The 18,707-nt window shown below is 41.1% G+C and overlaps 1 protein-coding gene across 3 annotated transcripts in view; it reads right to left on the bottom strand.

The window, feature by feature from the left end:
* Positions 1–14,315: 14,315 nt before the first annotated feature.
* Positions 14,316–18,707, bottom strand: part of LOC147029250 (uncharacterized) — a 55,198-nt gene continuing 50,806 nt past the window's right edge. For all 3 annotated transcript variants that reach the window (XM_085880165.1, XM_085880166.1, XM_085880167.1), the window contains exons 13-15: positions 17,742–18,382; positions 17,043–17,125; positions 14,316–14,526 (exon numbers count right to left, since the gene is read on the bottom strand). In XM_085880165.1, coding sequence (XP_085736291.1) covers positions 14,403–14,526; positions 17,043–17,125; positions 17,742–18,382 — 848 coding nt within the window. In that variant the 3' untranslated portion in view covers positions 14,316–14,402. The remainder of the gene's footprint in view (positions 14,527–17,042; positions 17,126–17,741; positions 18,383–18,707) is intronic.

Raw genomic sequence — 18,707 nt, 5'->3', positions numbered from 1 at the left:
GGACAATATCTTTGGATCTGTGTAAAACTTGTATCATATCGTTAGATTTGTGCAAAACTTGTATCATATCTTTGGATTTGTGTAAAACTTGTATAATATCTTTGGATTTGTGTAAAACTAGTATCATATCTTTAGATTTGTGCAATACTTGTGTCATTTCTTTGGATTTGCGTAAAACTTGTGTAATTTCTCCAGATTTGTGCAAAACTTGTATCACATCTCACGATTTGTGCAAAACTTGTATCACATCTCACGATTTGTGCAAAACTTGTATCACATCTCAAGAGTTGTGCAAAACTTGTATCATATCTCGAGATTTGTGCAAAACTTGTCATATCTTTAGATTTGTGGAAAACATGTGTCATATCTTTTGATTTCTGCAAAACTTGTGTCATTCCTCTTTTTGTAAAACTTGTATCATATCTCAAAATTGGTGCAAAACTTGTGTCGTATCTCGATGTTTGTGCAAAACTTGTATCATATCTTTTGATTTGTGTAAAACTTGTCTCATATCGTAAGATTTGTGCAAAACTTGTATCATATCTTTGGATTTGTGTAAAACTTGAATAATATCTTTGGATTTGTGTAAAACTTGTATCGTATCTTTGGATTTATGTAAAACTAGTATCATATCTCCAGATTTGTGTAAAACTTGTATCATATCTTTGGATTTGTGTAAAACTTGCATCATATCTTTGCATTTGTGTAAAACTTGTATCATATTGTTAGATTTGTCTAAAACTTGTATCATATCTTTGGATTTCTGTAAAAACTTGTATCATATCTTTGGATTTCTGTAAAACCTGTCTCATATCTTTGGATTTGTGTAAAACTTGCATCATATCTTTGCATTCGTTTAAAACTTGTATTATATTGTTAGATTTGTCTAAAACTTGTATCATATCTTTGGATTTCTGTAAAAACTTGTATCATATCTTTGGATTTCTGTAAAACTTGTCTCATATCTTTGGATTTGTGTAAAACTTCCATCATATCTTAAGATTTGTGTAAAACTTGTATCATATCTTTGGATTTATGTAAAACTTGTATCATATCTTTGGACTTGTGTAAAACTTGTCATATCTTTAGATTTGTGGAAAACATGTGTCATATCTTTTGATTTCTGCAAAACTTGTGTCATTCCTCTTTTTGTAAAACTTGTATCACATCTCCAGATTTGTGTCAAACTTGCATCATATCTTTGCATTTGTGTAAAACTTGTATTATATTGTTAGATTTGTCTAAAACTTGTATCATATCTTTGGATTTCTGTAAAAACTTGTATCATATCTTTGCATTTGTGTAAAACTTGCATCATATCTTTGGATTTGTGTAAAATTTGTATAATATCTTTGGATTTGTGTAAAACTTGTATCGTATCTTTGGATTTATGTAAAACTAGTATCATATCTCCAGATTTGTGTAAAACTTGTATCATATCTTTGGATTTGTGTAAAACTTGCATCATATTTTTGCATTTGTGTAAAACTTGTATCATATTGTTAGATTTGTCTAAAACTTGTATCATATCTTTGGATTTCTGTAAAAACTTGTATCATATCTTTGGATTTCTGTAAAAAACTTGTCTCAAATCTTTGGATTTGTGTAAAACTTGCATCATATCTTTAGATTTGTGGAAAAACTTGTATCATATATTTGGATTTATGTAAAACTTGTATCATATCTTTGGATTTGTGTAAAACTAGTATCATATCTCCAGATTTGTGTAAAACTTGTATCATATCTTTGGATTTATGTAAAACTTGTATCATATCTTTGGACTTGTGTAAAACTTGTATCACATCTCCAGATTTGTGTCAAACTTGCATCATATCTTTGCATTCGTTTAAAACTTGTATTATATTGTTAGATTTGTCTAAAACTTGTATCATATCTTTGGATTTCTGTAAAAACTTGTATCATATCTTTGGATTTCTGTAAAACTTGTCTCATATCTTTGGATTTGTGTAAAACTTCCATCATATCTTAAGATTTGTCGAAAACTTGTATCATATCCTTGGATTTGTGTTAATCTTGTATCATATCTTTGGAGTTGTGTGAAACTTGTCTCATATTGTCAGATTTGTGTAAAACTTGTATCATATCTTTGGATTTGTGTAAAACTTGTATAATATCTTTGGATTTGTGTAAAACTTGTATTGTATCTTTGGATTTGTGTAAAACTTGCATCATATCTTTGGATTTGTGTAAAACTTGTCTCATATCGTAAGATTTGTGCAAAACTTGTATCATATCTTTGGATTTGTGTAAAACTTGTATAATATCTTTGGATTTGTGTAAAACTTGTATTGTATCTTTGGATTTATGTAAAACTAGTATCATATCTCCAGATTTGTGTAAAACTTGTATCATATTGTTAGATTTGTCTAAAACTTGTATCATATCTTTGGATTTCTGTAAAAACTTGTATCATATATTTGGATTTGTGTAAAACTTGCATCATACCTTTGGATTTGTGTAAAACTTGCATCATATCTTTGGATTTGTGTAAAACTTGTCTCATATCGTAAGATTTGTGCAAAACTTGTATCATATCTTTGGATTTGTGTAAAACTTGTATAATATCTTTGGATTTGTGTAAAACTTGTATTGTATCTTTGGATTTATGTAAAACTAGTATCATATCTCCAGATTTGTGTAAAACTTGTATCATATTGTTAGATTTGTCTAAAACTTGTATCATATCTTTGGATTTCTGTAAAAACTTGTATCATATCTTTGGATTTCTGTAAAACTTGTCTCATATCTTTGGATTTGTGTAAAACTTGCATCATATCTTTAGATTTGTGGAAAAACTTGTATCGTATCTTTGGATTTATGTGAAACTTGTATCATATCTTCGGACTTGTGTAAAACTTGTATCACATCTCCAGGTTTGTGTAAAACTTGCATCATATCTTTGCATTTGTGTAAAACTTATATTATATTGTTAGATTTGTCTAAAACTTGTATCATATCTTTGGATTTCTGTAAAAACTTGCATCATATCTTTGGATTTCTGTAAAACTTGTCTCATATCTTTGGATTTGTGTAAAACTTGCATCATATCTTTGGATTTGTGTAAAACTTGCATCATATCTTTAGATTTGTGGAAAACTTGTATCATATCCTTGGATTTGTGTTAATCTTGTATCATATATTTGGATTTGTGTAAAACTTGTCTCATATTGTGAGATTTGTGGAAAACTTGTATCATATCTTTGCATTTGTGGAAAACTTGTATCATATGCTTGGATTTGTGTAAAACTTGCATCCTATCTTTGGATTTGTGTAAAAGTTGCATCCTATCTTTGGATTTGTGTAAAACTTGCCTCATATCTTTGGATTTGTGCAAAACTTGTATAATATCTTTGGATTTGTGTAAAACTTGTATCTTGTCTTTGGATTTGTGTAAAACTTGTATCATATCTCTAGATTTGTGTGAAACTTGTATCATATCTTTGGATTTGTGTAAAACTTGTAGCTTGTCTTTGGATTTGTGTAAAACTTGTATCATATCTTTGGATTTGTGTAAAACTTGTATCATAACTTTGGATTTGTGCAAAACTTGTATCATATCTTTGGATTTGTGTAAAACTTGTATCATAACTTTGGATTTGTGTAAAACTTGTATCATAACTTTGGATTTGTGTAAAACTTGTATCATAACTTTGGATTTGTGTAAAACTTGTATCATAACTTTGGATTTGTGTAAAACTTGTAGCTTGTCTTTGGATTTGTGCAAAACTTGTCTCATATCTTTGCATTTGTGCAAAACTTGTGTCATATTGTTAGATTTGTGTAAAACTTGTATCATAACTTTGCATTTGTGCAAAACTTGTATCATATCTTTGGATTTGTGTAAAACTTGGAGCTTGTCTTTGGATTTGTGCAAAACTTGTCTCATATCTTTGCATTTGTGCAAAACTTGTGTCATATTGTTAGATTTGTGTAAAACTTGTATCATATCTTTGGATTCTGTGTAAAACTTGTGTCGTATCTTTAGATTTGTGTAAAACTTGTATCGTATCTCCAGATTTCTGTAAAACTTGCATCATATCTTTGGATTTATGTAAAACTTGTATATCTTTGGATTTGTGTAAAACTTGCATCATATATTTGCATTTGTGTAAAACTTGTATCATGTTGTTAGATTTGTGTAAAACTTGTATCATATCCTTGGATTTGTGTTAATCTTGTATCATATATTTGGATTTGTGTAAAACTTGTCTCATATTGTGAGATTTGTGTAAAACTTGTATCATATCTTTGCATTTGTGGAAAACTTGTATCATATGCTTGGATTTGTGTAAAACTTGCATCCTATCTTTGGATTTGTGTAAAACTTGCATCCTATCTTTGGATTTGTGTAAAACTTGCATCATATCTTTGGATTTGTGCAAAACTTGTATCATATCTTTGGATTTGTGTAAAACTTGTATCTTGTCTTTGGATTTGTGTAAAACTTGTATCATATCTCTAGATTTGTGTAAAACTTGTATCATATCTTTGGATTTGTGTAAAACTTGTAGCTTGTCTTTGGATTTGTGTAAAACTTGTATCATATCTTTGGATTTGTGTAAAACTTGTATCATAACTTTGGATTTGTGCAAAACTTGTATCATATCTTTGGATTTGTGTAAAACTTGTATCATAACTTTGGATTTGTGTAAAACTTGTAGCTTGTCTTTGGATTTGTGCAAAACTTGTCTCATATCTTTGCATTTGTGCAAAACTTGTGTCATATTGTTAGATTTGTGTAAAACTTGTATCATAACTTTGGATTTGTGCAAAACTTGTATCATATCTTTGGATTTGTGTAAAACTTGTAGCTTGTCTTTGGATTTGTGCAAAACTTGTCTCATATCTTTGCATTTGTGCAAAACTTGTGTCATATTGTTAGATTTGTGTAAAACTTGTATCATATCTTTGGATTCTGTGTAAAACTTGTGTCGTATCTTTAGATTTGTGTAAAACTTGTATCGTATCTCCAGATTTCTGTAAAACTTGCATCATATCTTTGGATTTATGTAAAACTTGTATATCTTTGGATTTGTGTAAAACTTGCATCATATATTTGCATTTGTGTAAAACTTGTATCATGTTGTTAGATTTGTGTAAAACTTGTATCATATCCTTGGATTTGTGTTAATCTTGTATCATATATTTGGATTTGTGTAAAACTTGTATCATATCTTTGGATTTGTGTAAAACTTGCATCATATCTTTGGATTTGTGCAAAACTTGTATCATATCTTTGGATTTGTGCAAAACTTGCATCATATCTTTCGATTTGTGTAAAACTTGTATCATATTGTTAGATTTGTGTAAAACTTGATTCATATCTTTAGATTTGTGTAAAACTTGTATCATATCTCCAGATTTGTGGAAAAACTTGTATCATATCTCTGGATTTGTGTAAAACTTGCATCATATCTTTGGATTTGTGTAAAACTTGTATCAAGCTTGTATCATATATTTAGATTTGTGTATAACTTGATTCATATCTTTAGATTTGTGCAAAACTTGTATCATATCTCCAGATTTGTGGAAAAACTTGTATCATATCTTTAGATTTGTTTTAAAACTTGTATCATATCTCGAGATTTGTGCAAAACTTGAATTATCTCTTTGAATTTGTGTAAAACTTGTATCATATCTTTCGATTTGTGTAAAACTTGTATCATATCTTTCGATTTGTGTAATACTTTTATCATACCTCCAGATTTGTGGAAAAACTTGTATCATATCTTTGGATTTGTGTAAAACTTGCATCATATCTTTGGATTTGTGTAAAACTTGCATCATATCTTTGGATTTGTGTAAAACTTGAATCATATCTCCAGATTTGTGGAAAAACTTGTATCATATCTTTAAATTTGTGGAAAACTTGTATCATATCTCGAGATTTGTGTAAAACAAGTATCATATCTTTAGATTTGTTTTAAAACTTGGATCATATCTCGAGATTTGTGTAAAACTTGTATCATATCTTTGAATTTGTGTAAAACTTCTATCATATCTTTGGATTTGTGTAATACTTGTATCATATCTTTGGATTTGTGTAAAACTTGTCTCATATCGTAAGATTTGTGCAAAACTTGTATCATATCTTTGGATTTGTGTAAAACTTGTAGCTTGTCTTTGGATTTGTGCAAAACTTGTATCATAACGTTGGATTTGTGTAAAACTTGTATCATAACTTTGGATTTGTGTAAAACTTGTATCATATCTTTAGATTTGGGCAAAACTTGTATCATATCTTTGGATTTGTGTAAAACTTGTAGGTTGTCTTTGGATTTGTGCAAAACTTGTCTCATATCTTTGCATTTGTGCAAAACTTGTATCATATTGTTAGATTTGTGCAAAACTTGTATCATATTGTTAGATTTGTGCAAAACTTGTATCATATTGTGAGATTTGTGTAAAACTTGTATCATATCTTTGCATTTGTGTAAAACTTGTATCATATCTTTTGATTTGTGTAAAACTTGTATCATATCTTTTAATTTGTGTGAAACTTGTCTCATATCTTTGCATTTGTGTAAAACTTGTATCATAACTTTGGATTTGTGCAAAACTTGTATCATATTGTTAGATTTGTGCAAAACTTGTATCATATTGTGAGATTTGTGTAAAACTTGTATCATATCTTTGCATTTGTGTAAAACTTGTATCATAACTTTGGATTTGTGCAAAACTTGTATCATATCTTTGGATTTGTGCAAAACTTGTATCATATCTCTAGATTTGTGTAAAACTTGTATCATATCTTTGGATTTGTGCAAAACTTGTATCATATCTTTAGATTTGTGTAAAACTTGTATCATATCTCTATGTTTGTGTAAAAGTTATATCATATCTCAGATTCATCAACTCAGAGCAAATGCTCCTAATCTTGTAATCTTTCATCAAAACTATTCCCCGTCACTCTACACGAACAAACGTTGCAGAACTGGAAGCAGAGTTATGACGGGCGATTCGGACGACAAAAAAAAAACAACCTTCTTTTTTCCTCCCTCTTGTGTGCATACGTAATATGAGGATGGTTCCCAAGTCATATTTTCACGATGTGCATTTGTTGTATCCGTCGTTTAAAAAAAAAACAAATCAAAGTTTCAACCGAACTCGTCCGCCTGTGAAGATGACGTCATAATCACACGGTCTCTTCTCGTTTTGACGTTTCTTCTTGAACCGCCAACGTCATCGAATATGCACTTGCACGGCTGCTGCAAGTTCAAGGGGGATCGTGATTCGAAAATCGTCATGAACTTGTCACTGTCATTGCAGCGAAATCCACCGAATGTTCACTCAGCCAAAGAGGCTCGATTCACGTGACGTTCATTTGGAAGGACACATGTGGTGTTAGGCCTCGTAACATTGGCATCGTCATGAAAACATGACCAGGCACATTGAACACACTGGTCCATGCACTGCCCAAGCAAAGACGTCAACGGGATCGCTGAAGCGAACAAGAACATCGTGTATATCTTCTTCCTCTTCATATATTTTTTTTACCGACCTTCTTCTTCCTCCTTATCTACCTAATAACCTTCTTCTTCTTCCCGAGAATATTAAACTCCTTCTTCTTCTTCGAGATCTTCTTCCTCAAAAAAAAAAACCCTCCAATCGTTTACAGCAAATCCGACTCTGAAATTTTCTCGACATATTAAAAGGCTCTCCCTACCTCATGCGCTTTGCCGTTTTCCAAGTGCTTCGCCTCAAGACGTCGATGGAAAAATTTTCTCAAATGTCGTTGGTACAGGAAGCTCGGCCGCGCCCCGGAAATACCTTTTTAATTCGTTTTATCCCGCAGACTAATTTTTTTTCAGCAAATTATGTTTAACGAAGGTTTCTCTTACAATTGATTGTAAGAATTACAATTATAGTTTAAATAGCGATCGCTTTTTAAAAAATCTTCACAGTCGTGCTTGGAAATGCGCGGGCTCGGCCGTCGCTCTGTTGGCTCCAAATTCTAACTCTCAGGTACTTCAGAAACGGGCGGGAAACGTGTTCTCCTCAGTGAAGGGACCAAACCAACGTGTGTGAAGCGCATTCGTCTTTTAATGAAGAAAATCCTCTCGAATGTATTACCTCGGTGGGTGTCGTGTGGCTTCGAGCGTCCGCTCTGAGCCGAGGAAGTCGGTGGTTCGAATCCCGACCGACTCATTATCAAGACTTATTTCCTTGCAGAATGGTTAAAAAAAATTAACTTTAACGTTGGTACTTCGTGCTCACGATATAAAAATCACACAGCACGGCCAAGCATCCAGAAGTCGGTCATAATAGTGCAGTCTTTGATGGGCTACATGGCCACCTTCTCCTGGTCACCTCTTGGCCACATGGCCACCTACTCCTGGCCACGTGGCCACCCCTCCTCCCACGGCACCTCCTCCTCCCGCGGGGGGGGGGTCTGGCTGGTGACGTCACATCCAGGGGGAGGGGACTTGCTGGTGACGTCACAGCCAAGGGGAGGGGCTTACTGGTGACGTCACAGTCAGGGGGAGGGGCTTGCTGGTGACGTCATAGCCAAGGGGAGGCGGCTTGCTGGTGACATCACAGCCAGGGGGAGGGAGGCTTGCTGGTAATGTCACAGCCAGGGGGAGGGGGCTTGCTGGTAATGTCACAGCCAGGGGAGGGGGCTTGCTGGTGACGTCACAGTCAGGGGAGGGGCTTGCTGGTGACATCACAGCCAGGGGAGGGAGGCTTGCTGGTAATGTCACAGCCAGGGGAGGGGGCTTGCTGGTAATGTCACAGCCAGGGGAGGGGGCTTGCTGGTGACGTCACAGTCAGGGGAGGGGCTTGCTGGTGACGTCAGTCAGGGGGAGAGGGTTTGCTGGTGACCTCACAGTCAGGGGGAGGGGGCTAGCTGGTGACGTCACAGTCAGGGGAGGGGCTTGCTGGTGACGTCACATTCAGGGGAGGGGGCTTGCTGGTGACGTCAGTCAGGGGGAGAGGGTTTGCTGGTGACCTCACAGTCAGGGGGAGGGGGCTAGCTGGTGACGTCACAGTCAGGGGAGGGGGCTGGCTGGTGACGTCACAGTCAGGGGGAGGGGGCTTGCCGGTGAGGTCAGTCAGGGGAGGGGGCTTGCTGGTGACGTCATAGCCAAGGGGAGGCGGCTTGCTTGTGACATCACAGCCAGGGGGAGGGAGGCTTGCTGGTGATGTTACAACTAGGGGGAGGGGGGCTTGCTGGTGAGGTCAGTCAGGGGGAGGGGCTTGCTGGTGACGTCATAGCCAAGGGGAGGTTGGCTTGCTGGTGACGTCAGTCAGGGGGAGGGGGCTTGCTGGTGACATCAGTCAGGGGGAGGGGGCTCGCTGGTGAATTAACAGCCCCGGGGAGGGGGCTTATTGGTGACGTCCAACCATGTACACAATTTGTAGAACTCTACAAGTCGTTTGAAGTGGTGTTCGGTTCCGAGGTTCAATCTCTTCTTTGAGGTGGTCAGCTGCATAATTATTCTTCGACACAACAATGCACAAGATAAATGTATACTATTATTCGTTCAGCCAATAGAAGACGAGTTTGATTGTTATTTTTGATTTGAAAACGTTGTTGAGGCTCATGGAAGAGTGAGTAAAGTGAACGGATCAGGATGTAACACATACTTGCGTGGGTGCACAAGATGGACAGCGAAGGAAACTCCAAGGAGGGAAAACTGGAGAATTGGAAGGAGGTGTTGCTAAACTTGAGCAGAAAAGATCATGGTTTTGGATTGAGGACGATCTGATATGGTGGTGAACAGGTCTTAAAGATGTGGAGGGAAGAATGAAATTGAAGAGGATGTGGAAGTTGGTTCCACAGGTGGGGGGGGGGGGGGAGATGAATAAATGAGCGGAGATGAGCAGTGATCCTGCATTTAAGTAGTTTCACCAGAAGGTGGTTAATGGTGGACCGTGTGAGCCATGAAGAGATCTGGTAGGGACTAAACACGGAAAGAGCAGAGAGTGCCAAGACCAGAAGGAAGGCGGTAAAAGACAGAGATGACCGAGCTGGCGGTGATTGCGAAGTGAAAGACCATTGATTCAGATTCATCACGGGAGATTCTAATAATCTTGAAGCCCTTGTTTTCCACGGTGTCATGCTGAGCAAGATGTGAGGCACGGGTGCCAACCCAGAGGGGAGAGCAGTACTGAAGCTGTGGATGAAGGCCTTGAAGGTGGATCGGAGTTCAGGTGTGCCAAGGAAGGAGTTTGTACGACAGAGGATGTCCAGACGGCGGCTGGCTTTGGAGGACAACTTTGAAATGTGGTTTACTCAAGGAAGATTATGGCTGATAGTGAAACCTTGGAGTTTGAATGACTGAACCTCCTCAAGAGGATTGTTAAGAAAGTAGATGGGGGAAGGGGGTCAGGTTGCAAGATGGTTCCTTTGGATCTTCCTCTACCCTGCACATCGTCCTCTCTCAATACCATGCCTTCCAACTACAACCTCCCTCCACGACATCTATCCATGATCTCCCATGCTCATTCACAACCTCTTGATCGGCTCCCCATCCTTTTTCTTCATTACATGTACAAACCAAGTTGTCTCATCACGTGTTACCTCTGTTCCTCCAGCATCAACCCTCTATCCCTGCTTCCCCAGGCTCTCCCGCCATTCCAGCACTCTTCCCTGCAGCCCCTCCTCCGACCCTGCCATCATGATTAACTCGTCTGTGAACAGGAGCTCCCATAATTCTCTATCTCCGACGCTGCCACTCAGCACATCCATCATGGTAACAAAAAGGAAGGGACTCAGTACAGTACCTTGGTGTAGACCAACCTCCACTCTAAAATACCGCAAATCCCAATTTACTGTCCTGACCATCGTGTCGGCTCCACATCGACCTCCATCACAATCCAAATAACCTCCTCCAGTACGTTTTACTTCTTCGCACCCCAAGCCGCCAGACTGAATGAGTTTAAAACTGTACCTTGTACTCAGTCGGGTTATTCATTTTACGGGGGTAAAAAAAAAAAAACGAAACTCGTAATAGCCGTCCACAACCATTCTTGACCATGTTGTTGAACGTCCTCCGAGGCCCTCACTTTGTTTTTTCGTCCACCCTGATTTTCGTACCTTAATTCGCTTTTAAATTTGTTTTCTCCACAACTGCTTGAGCAATTGACATGAAACTTTCAACATAGGAGTGACTCCCCATGGAGAACTTTTCAACAAAGTTACATGATGATTGGATAGAAAAAAAGTGTATCTTCTTCCTCTTTCGGCTGCTCCCGTAAGGGGTTGCCACAGCGGATCATCCGTATGATCCGCATCGTGATTTGGCACATGTTTGATGCCGGATGCCCTTCCTGACGCAACCCTGGTCGCCTCTTACGACACAGGGATATGGTACACCTATTTTAACCGGGGTATACACCGGCCCAGTACACTGGTACTCATTTCGCCGACCTCGGAAGGATGACAGGCTGAGTCAACCCCCTGGTGTATTTATTCAGTGGCCCAACGGGGCTTGAACTCAGGACCTCTTGGATCCCAAGCCGCTGCCCTAACCACTGCGCCAACACCAGGCTTTCGAAAAAAAAAAAAGTGTATGGCATTCCAAAAAGTCTGTTTTCTGAAGTCATGGATTGCAGGGTGTTTCACGTATCATGAATAAGATTCGACCTCCCTTGGTCGGGGCCGACCTCCCTGACGGTTAGCATGCTTCTCAATAAATGGTCGAGCAAGTTTGTCATTGTTATTTTTTCCCTCAATGTAGATCCACTCTCATCTTGACAAAGATTGGTTTTCCCATTGCTTATTACAGTAATAGTGTTACGGATTTGGAAGCCTTTTGCACACATACAGTCAGCAGTCCCTAAGTTCAGTTATTTTGTTAAGTCTGTGTTTATAGTTAGGGCCCCATCCCCTATGTCCAACGGTAATTACACGTTTGTGCTGCGAAGTTTCTTTATAGTTCGTTTTTTACAACAAATCCCCTTCACCTCTCCGCAACATCGACTCCATTGCCCACATTGTTTTGGCTGAAGGCGTGGGCGGAGCCTCCATCGCATCAGATCGAGGATCCACTCCGAGGAAGGGCATGGAGCGTTTCCTCCAGCCAATGGGCGAAGGGCGAGCAGGGCGGAGGCGCTCCGGCCAATGGGAGGCCAGAGTGCTAGGAACTACTACAGAGCCTCTTCAAGGGGCGGGCCTCCAAGACGCCCCGACATACCCCGTCCAATCAGGAGGCTCATTTCCACAGGGCCGACTCCGCCCCAGCCAGATGAAGTGTTCGTCCCGTCTAAAGAGAAAGAGTAGAGTGGTTGTTAGGATCAGAGTACTGCAGTGATCGTGGCCTATTGCTTTTGGTCTGTCGTGGTGGCTTGGTCTCGATCGTGGTCTTCGGTCCTTTGCGGTGGCTCTTCATGGTGTTGGTGGCCGAGCAGCTAGGGTCGTGGGCCCGTGGATTTCGTGACGTGGGTTTGAATCCCACCATGGTTGGTTGGAGTCCGGTGTGACCGCACGAGGCGGGAAGGTACCCGGCCAGGCTCTGTTCCCCCAGCTCGCCTTCCCTCTGGGCTGAGGGTCCGAATAAAGACCCACGGGGTCCATTTCTTGTGTGTGTGTGTGTTGTTTGTGTTTGTGTTTGTGTTTGTGTTTGTGTTTGTGTTTGTGTTTGTGTTTGTGTTTGTGTTAGTGTTTGTGTGTGTGTGTGTGTGTGTGTGTGTGTGAGTGTGTGTGTGTGTGTGTGTGTGTGTGTGTGTGTGTGTGTGTGTGTGTGTGGTGCCAGTCTGTTAGGTAGAATTGTTTGTGTTTTCTTTTCATTGTACTTGCATTTTATTTGTGATTAAGTCTGCTCTGTGTCTCCCTCCCTTATAAATAAATCCTCTTGTTAAATGTCCCAGTTTGTTGCCCGTGTTTTCTTCCATTGACCCAGCACGGTGCGGGCTAGAGAAATAGTGAGGCCGTCGGTGCCGAAAGTTGTCGTTGGGTCCGACGGAGTTTGGTAATTCCGCTCGGTTACGCCAGACCGAGGTCGCTAGAGAGACCCGGTTCGACGAGGTCCATCGAGGGTGTGGTTTTCCCCAGTAGTTAGACGACGTGGGTACTTAGGTATATTGAAACTAGGCAATTAACCCTACCCCACGCCGTCAAAATATTGGCAACCACGGTCCTTAAGTGACCCGTGACCTTTCTGAGTTGTCCGAGAGTCACGACATAAATTCTGGAGTGTTCGGTGGAGACGACCCCACTGCTCCCCCGAGTAGTCGTTTATCGCCACCGACCCCCGGGCCACAACAATACATCACCACAGGACAAATTTCTCATTCAATTGTAAGTTGCTTGGAGAAACAAAGTATTGTAATCAAGAAACCCTCTCACTCAATCACCGCAGGTTGGTCGGTGGTCTTTCTGTCTTCTACCGTCTCCTCTCCAGTCTCGCCCCCCCCCTGCTCTCTCTGCGGTTTGTCCCCACCACATTTCCGCAGGGTGCTCAAGGTCCGCCAACAAACCCCTTCTGGTAAAACTACCAAAATCACGAATCACTGCTCACCTTTACTCTTTCATTCCTCTTTTTCCCCGCCTTTGGAATAAACTCCCACACTGTCTTCAATCCCATTCTTCCCTCCAGGCCTTCAAAACAGCTGTTCACCACCACCTCCTCTTCTTCTTCTTCTTTCGGCTGCTCCCGTTCGGGATCGCCACAGCGGATCATCCATATGATCCGCATAGTGATTTGGCACATGTTTTACGCCGGATGCCCTTCCTGACGCAACCCTGGTCGCCTCTTACGACACAGGGATATGGTACACCTATTTTAACCGGGGTATACACCGGCCCAGTATACTGGTACTCATTTCGCCGACCTCGGAAGGATGACAGGCTGAGTCAACCCCCTGGTGTATTAATTCAGTGGCTCAACGGGGCTTGAACTCAGGACCTTTAGGTCCCAAGCCGCTGCCCTAACCACTGCGCCAACACCAGGCTCTTTCACCATGTTCCCCATGTTTCACCATATTCCCCATGTTCACCACCACCTCCTATCATCCCCAATTCAAATCCTCGATCTTTTCTACCCTCGATAATCCACCCAAGCCCACCTCCTTCAAATTCCCTGCTTTCCTTCCTGAAAGTCCCTGTAATGTCCATCTTGTATTCCCCATGTTCCCCGTCCCATCCCTCTCCCTTCCACAGATCTCCTAATGTCTCTATTCCCCACTGTTTTGTCCTTCCCACTCCTCCCCTCCTGTCTCATGCCCCCCTTGATATGCGTTGTGTGTTCGCTCTCATGCGAGCCTCGACAAGGTATACAAAAAAAAAAACCTCCAAATAAAGTTGTTTCCAGTGAATGTCTTCACTGAAACTCCAATGAAATTTGAAAACCTCAGAGAATGAATTTTATTACAAATAATTACAAAATCCAAACCAATGTTTAGATATTAGACCGAGTGAGGAAGAGAAAAAGAAAAGATCAAGGGGGGGAGAGTGCCATAGGTGACCCCAAGCCGAGATCACGCTGCAATGTCGCCATTTCACTGATGGTAAGGGGTCGTGCTGGCAGCCATTCGTGAAGTAGTGTGGGTGATGAAAGTACACTGTGGATGAGAGGTAGAGAAAAACAGACAGGTTGATAGATTGTCTATCCTGAATGGAACATCTGGAGATTTCTTGGCAAAAACTCCCGTCGTTTCCTTTCCAGTGGGGGAAGGGAGACCAGGAGCCCAGACTTTTATTTATGTGAAAAGCACTGAAATCTTTGACCTCATGGACTGATGGGGACCATCCCCTGATCACAAAAATGCATGACTGCCAGGTCTGGGATGTGGCTTCCCCCCACCAAATTACCTAATTTGTGACACCATTACTGAAAACCTATTTCCGTCAATATCTCCAAAACTATGCACGATAATGACAAATAGTGTGTCCACACCCATGTTTTTATGGTCAATGGTTACAATGGTAACAGTATCAGTGCTAGAAAATGTGTAGTTCACCCTGAAATGTGCATGTTGGAGCAACACCGTCGATCTTGTTACAAAGAGGCAAATAATGAGCTATTATTACTCCTTTTTTCAGAAATTCACATCGTGCCTTCAGGAGGTGGTCAATCACTCTCTCCCAACGTAGCATGGCCCTGACATAACTCTGTGAACTGGTCAGTCTTCAACCAGGCGAGGAACTGGCTAATCAGTTGACGAAAAGGAGGATTGAACATGACAATGCTGACATGAATGCCGTCGCCAACACTCTGAACAACACATGCAACCCATTCACCACTTATTCTTCTGCTGATCTCGTCAATGTGTCATCAGGGACAGCAGCGAAGGAAGCAACCAAGACAATTCTCCTTGGAACAATGGAAAAACTTCGACTCAAGTTCGAGGGTGAGTGTGCGGTTGATGGTTCGTGGTTTCTGAAGCCAATGGCAAGGACCAAGATGTTGAACTTTGCTGCAGATAATGTAAAGGAATTTAAGACTGCAGTACGAAAAATGAACGTGGCAGAGGGAATCAGGGATATCTTTGGATGAATGTTAGCTGTTGTGGCCAAGAGAAGCGATGCACTTAACCTGCACCACATTCTTTGCTACTCCGTAACTGAGGTGCCCCTTTCACTCCTCCATAGCGATAGAACTCCCCTTAAGACAGACAAGGAAGCTCTCACAAAAACACTTGAAAGCACACAGGAAGTTGTTCTTGTGGACACCAGTATTCCCCCAATCACAGCCAAAGTGATTGATGGTGGCATCATCCTCTATGAGACCATGCTGCAGCATAGCAAGTCCACATACACAACCAGGGCTAGGGATCTTTTGGCGAAGGTTTGTTTGAGTCGGGGAGAGCAAGGCCACTTAGTACTCGACAAATACCAGTCACCATCCATCAAAGATGATGAGTGAAACCTGCGGTGTTCAACTAAGTATTCATCATTACTGGACCTGACCAGGCCCATCGAGAGAGTGGTACAGGGTAACTCAAAAACGGATAATTTATGGAGGAGGATGGAAGATGGAGGAGGTTCGTCATGGAGGAATGGAAGAAGCCCCGTTGTGGGTCAGTCCTTGGAAGAAAAGCATTGTATGTTTCACATGGTGGTATGTGCATGGAGATTAAGAAGGAGAGTATATTGGGACCACACTCTTTGCAGAGCGTTGGTGCTGCTTAAGCAGTCTCCTTGGCTATTGGGCACAATCCTGGAGGGGTCGCCACTCCGACACAGTATACCAGCATGCTGCCACTCATTTTGCCGACCTCGGAAAGATGACAGGCCGAGTTAACCCCACCTGGTATTAATTCAACAGTTGAGTGGGATTTGAACTCAGGACCCTAGGATCCAAAGCCCCCCACCCTCACCATTGAGCCAACACCAGGCATATGGAGATTAAGAACGAGGATGATCTACTGCAAATGGAGGAACCGAATCGCCTCCAATGTCAACACATCCTGGCCGATATCCTCATTGCCTTTCACGCAAACAGCATTTCTACTGGTAACATTCTGGTTAGATCCACCAATAGGGACACCTTCATCACTCTGCTTGGGCTTTCTGGAGGGTCGGAAGGGATCAGTATCATCATGGACTATGGATCTGGCAACCGACGAAGGTGCATTGGTGTCTCTGAAGTAGTTGCCATTCTTGAGAAGGAACAGCCTGGTATCACTGAAGCACTAATCGGCCTTCATGCCCTGAATTAGAGTGACTTGTGTTACTTGCTGATACGAATTATGAAGGTTGGCATTCTCGTCAGAAAATAAGAGAACATCGTTTGTAAATGGAAAAACAAGGCGATTGGATCGACTTCATCTGATCCATTCTACTGGAAACTATTCACGCAATTATCATACAGATCAAAAGAGCTATAACACCATCAAATTTACATGTTACCCTAACACAGTCAAGCCATGTATGTGTTAACATAACACGGTCAGGCCACACACACCACGGTCAGGCTAGCCCCCCCCCAACACATACACACACCACGGTCAGGCTAGCCCCCCCCCCCACCCCCACATACACGCACGCACGTCTTCTTTTGGTAATATATACAATACAGAAGTTTTTCTACATTGGTTCCTTTGTTGCCCCAATTCCAACTGGGTTTAGAGCTCACCTCTCTCCCAATTCACCGAGCCCATAGCCAGCACCTCGACCCCGTGGAGTGAGAGGTAGGGCAGGAGGGAGAGGGTCAGCGACCTGTGGAAAAATATATAGTGAATTTTTTTTGGTAGCTGAACCAATTTGTTTCTCTTTCCTTTGTCATCTATACACTAATGGGTTTAATTATCATCGTTAACAATCGTGTGAGAAGTAAATAGCTCTAGAAAATGGAAGAACCATCCATGCTTTCCTAGAATGAGCTTGAGGAAAAACAAATGCATCAAACTTCAACCTTCTGCTTTTACTTCTGCAAATAAAGTTTAAAATGGTTCACAAATATTATCAATACTCAATATCCAGACAGCATATTGTGGTTATCGTACCACACGTACTTTGAGAAGTGTTTGATTGTGTGTTTACACTCCTGAAACGCTGGACACAATGAGTTGAAACCTGCTGGTTGTACCCGGAGAGGGGGTGCATGGGAAGTTTTTATGGTTCAATAAACTCATAGCCCAGGGGAGGGGGGGCAGTTCAGGTTCTGGGGAGGACCCCAATTATCTCTACGTAGATATGTACCGTCTTGCAGCCGGTATTCCGAGTGATATATCATAAAGGTGGGCAAACTGCTCATCGGTTGTTTACTAGTTATTAATAAAAAATGCTCGTAGTAGTTTGAAATGAAAAATATTAACATCGCTCTTGGGCTCACCTGAGAGCGGGACAGTGCATGGGTCACATGACTTAGTTCCTCTGGATCATGAGGAAAAATGGAGAAAGAGGTACCATCCTCACTCCTGGTCTCCATCACTTCACCATCTACCTTTCCCTCTTGCACATCCCCTCTTTGCTCCCTTTGGTTTCCCCATTGTCTCTCAAACCCAACCTCTTCTCTCAACCCCTCCCTCTCAACCTTGTTTTCCTGCTTCTTTTCTTTCACCTCATTCTCTTTTACTCCTTCATTCTCTCTCATAACAAGACTTCCATTTGTTCCAACATTCCCTTGAGATTCCTCATGTTTTCTTCCGCGTGCTCCTTCTCTCTCCCTCATTTTTGTCCATCTCTCAAACAATGTCCAATCATCTTCTGACAAAACCACTCCCGTCAGACATCCCCCCAATCCTTGTCTCATTTCTGCACCACCACCAGATCCACTGGACCCACGACGTGCTTTCCCCTTCCTGCTCCTGCTTTTAGCTTTCTCTAATCTGCGTCGCCGTCTCTCCTCTCTTTCTCTTTGCCTCTCTAATGCCGTGACCCCTCGAGAAGCAGGTCCTCCGGTTGCTCCGGTACCGCCAGGCACTCCTGCTGCAGATCGCACCTTTCCTGGCTCTTCCTCCTGATGGCTGGGGTCTACAATCGAGAAGAATTTCAGAACGTGTCAGCAGTAGGACAAGGTAGTAAAAGTAGATGGCAGAAGCATGGTCATCATAATCAATTATTCTGGCACTAAATGAACAAAAAAATTGTCATTGTCATCATAAGAGTCATAGGATGGGCATCCAGTCCTAAGTTTGTAAAGTCATTCAAACTCTGATCAAACTTCCACAAAATTTGTCAAGCGCTTACTTCAGATAACTTTTGAACGACTTTATTCACAAACAAACCAGCACACTTCTTTTTTTAAGTCCATACATCCATTGGGATCGTACTCTGTGCAGAGCGTTGTTGCTGCCGA

Source organism: Eptatretus burgeri, chromosome 4 (assembly GCF_056783735.1).
Source record: "Eptatretus burgeri isolate ZD-2024b chromosome 4, Ebu_testis_v1, whole genome shotgun sequence".
Lineage (NCBI taxonomy): Eukaryota > Metazoa > Chordata > Myxini > Myxiniformes > Myxinidae > Eptatretus > Eptatretus burgeri.
The sequence above is the reverse complement of the archived record's forward strand: the minus strand, read 5'-3'. Positions and strand labels throughout refer to the sequence as shown.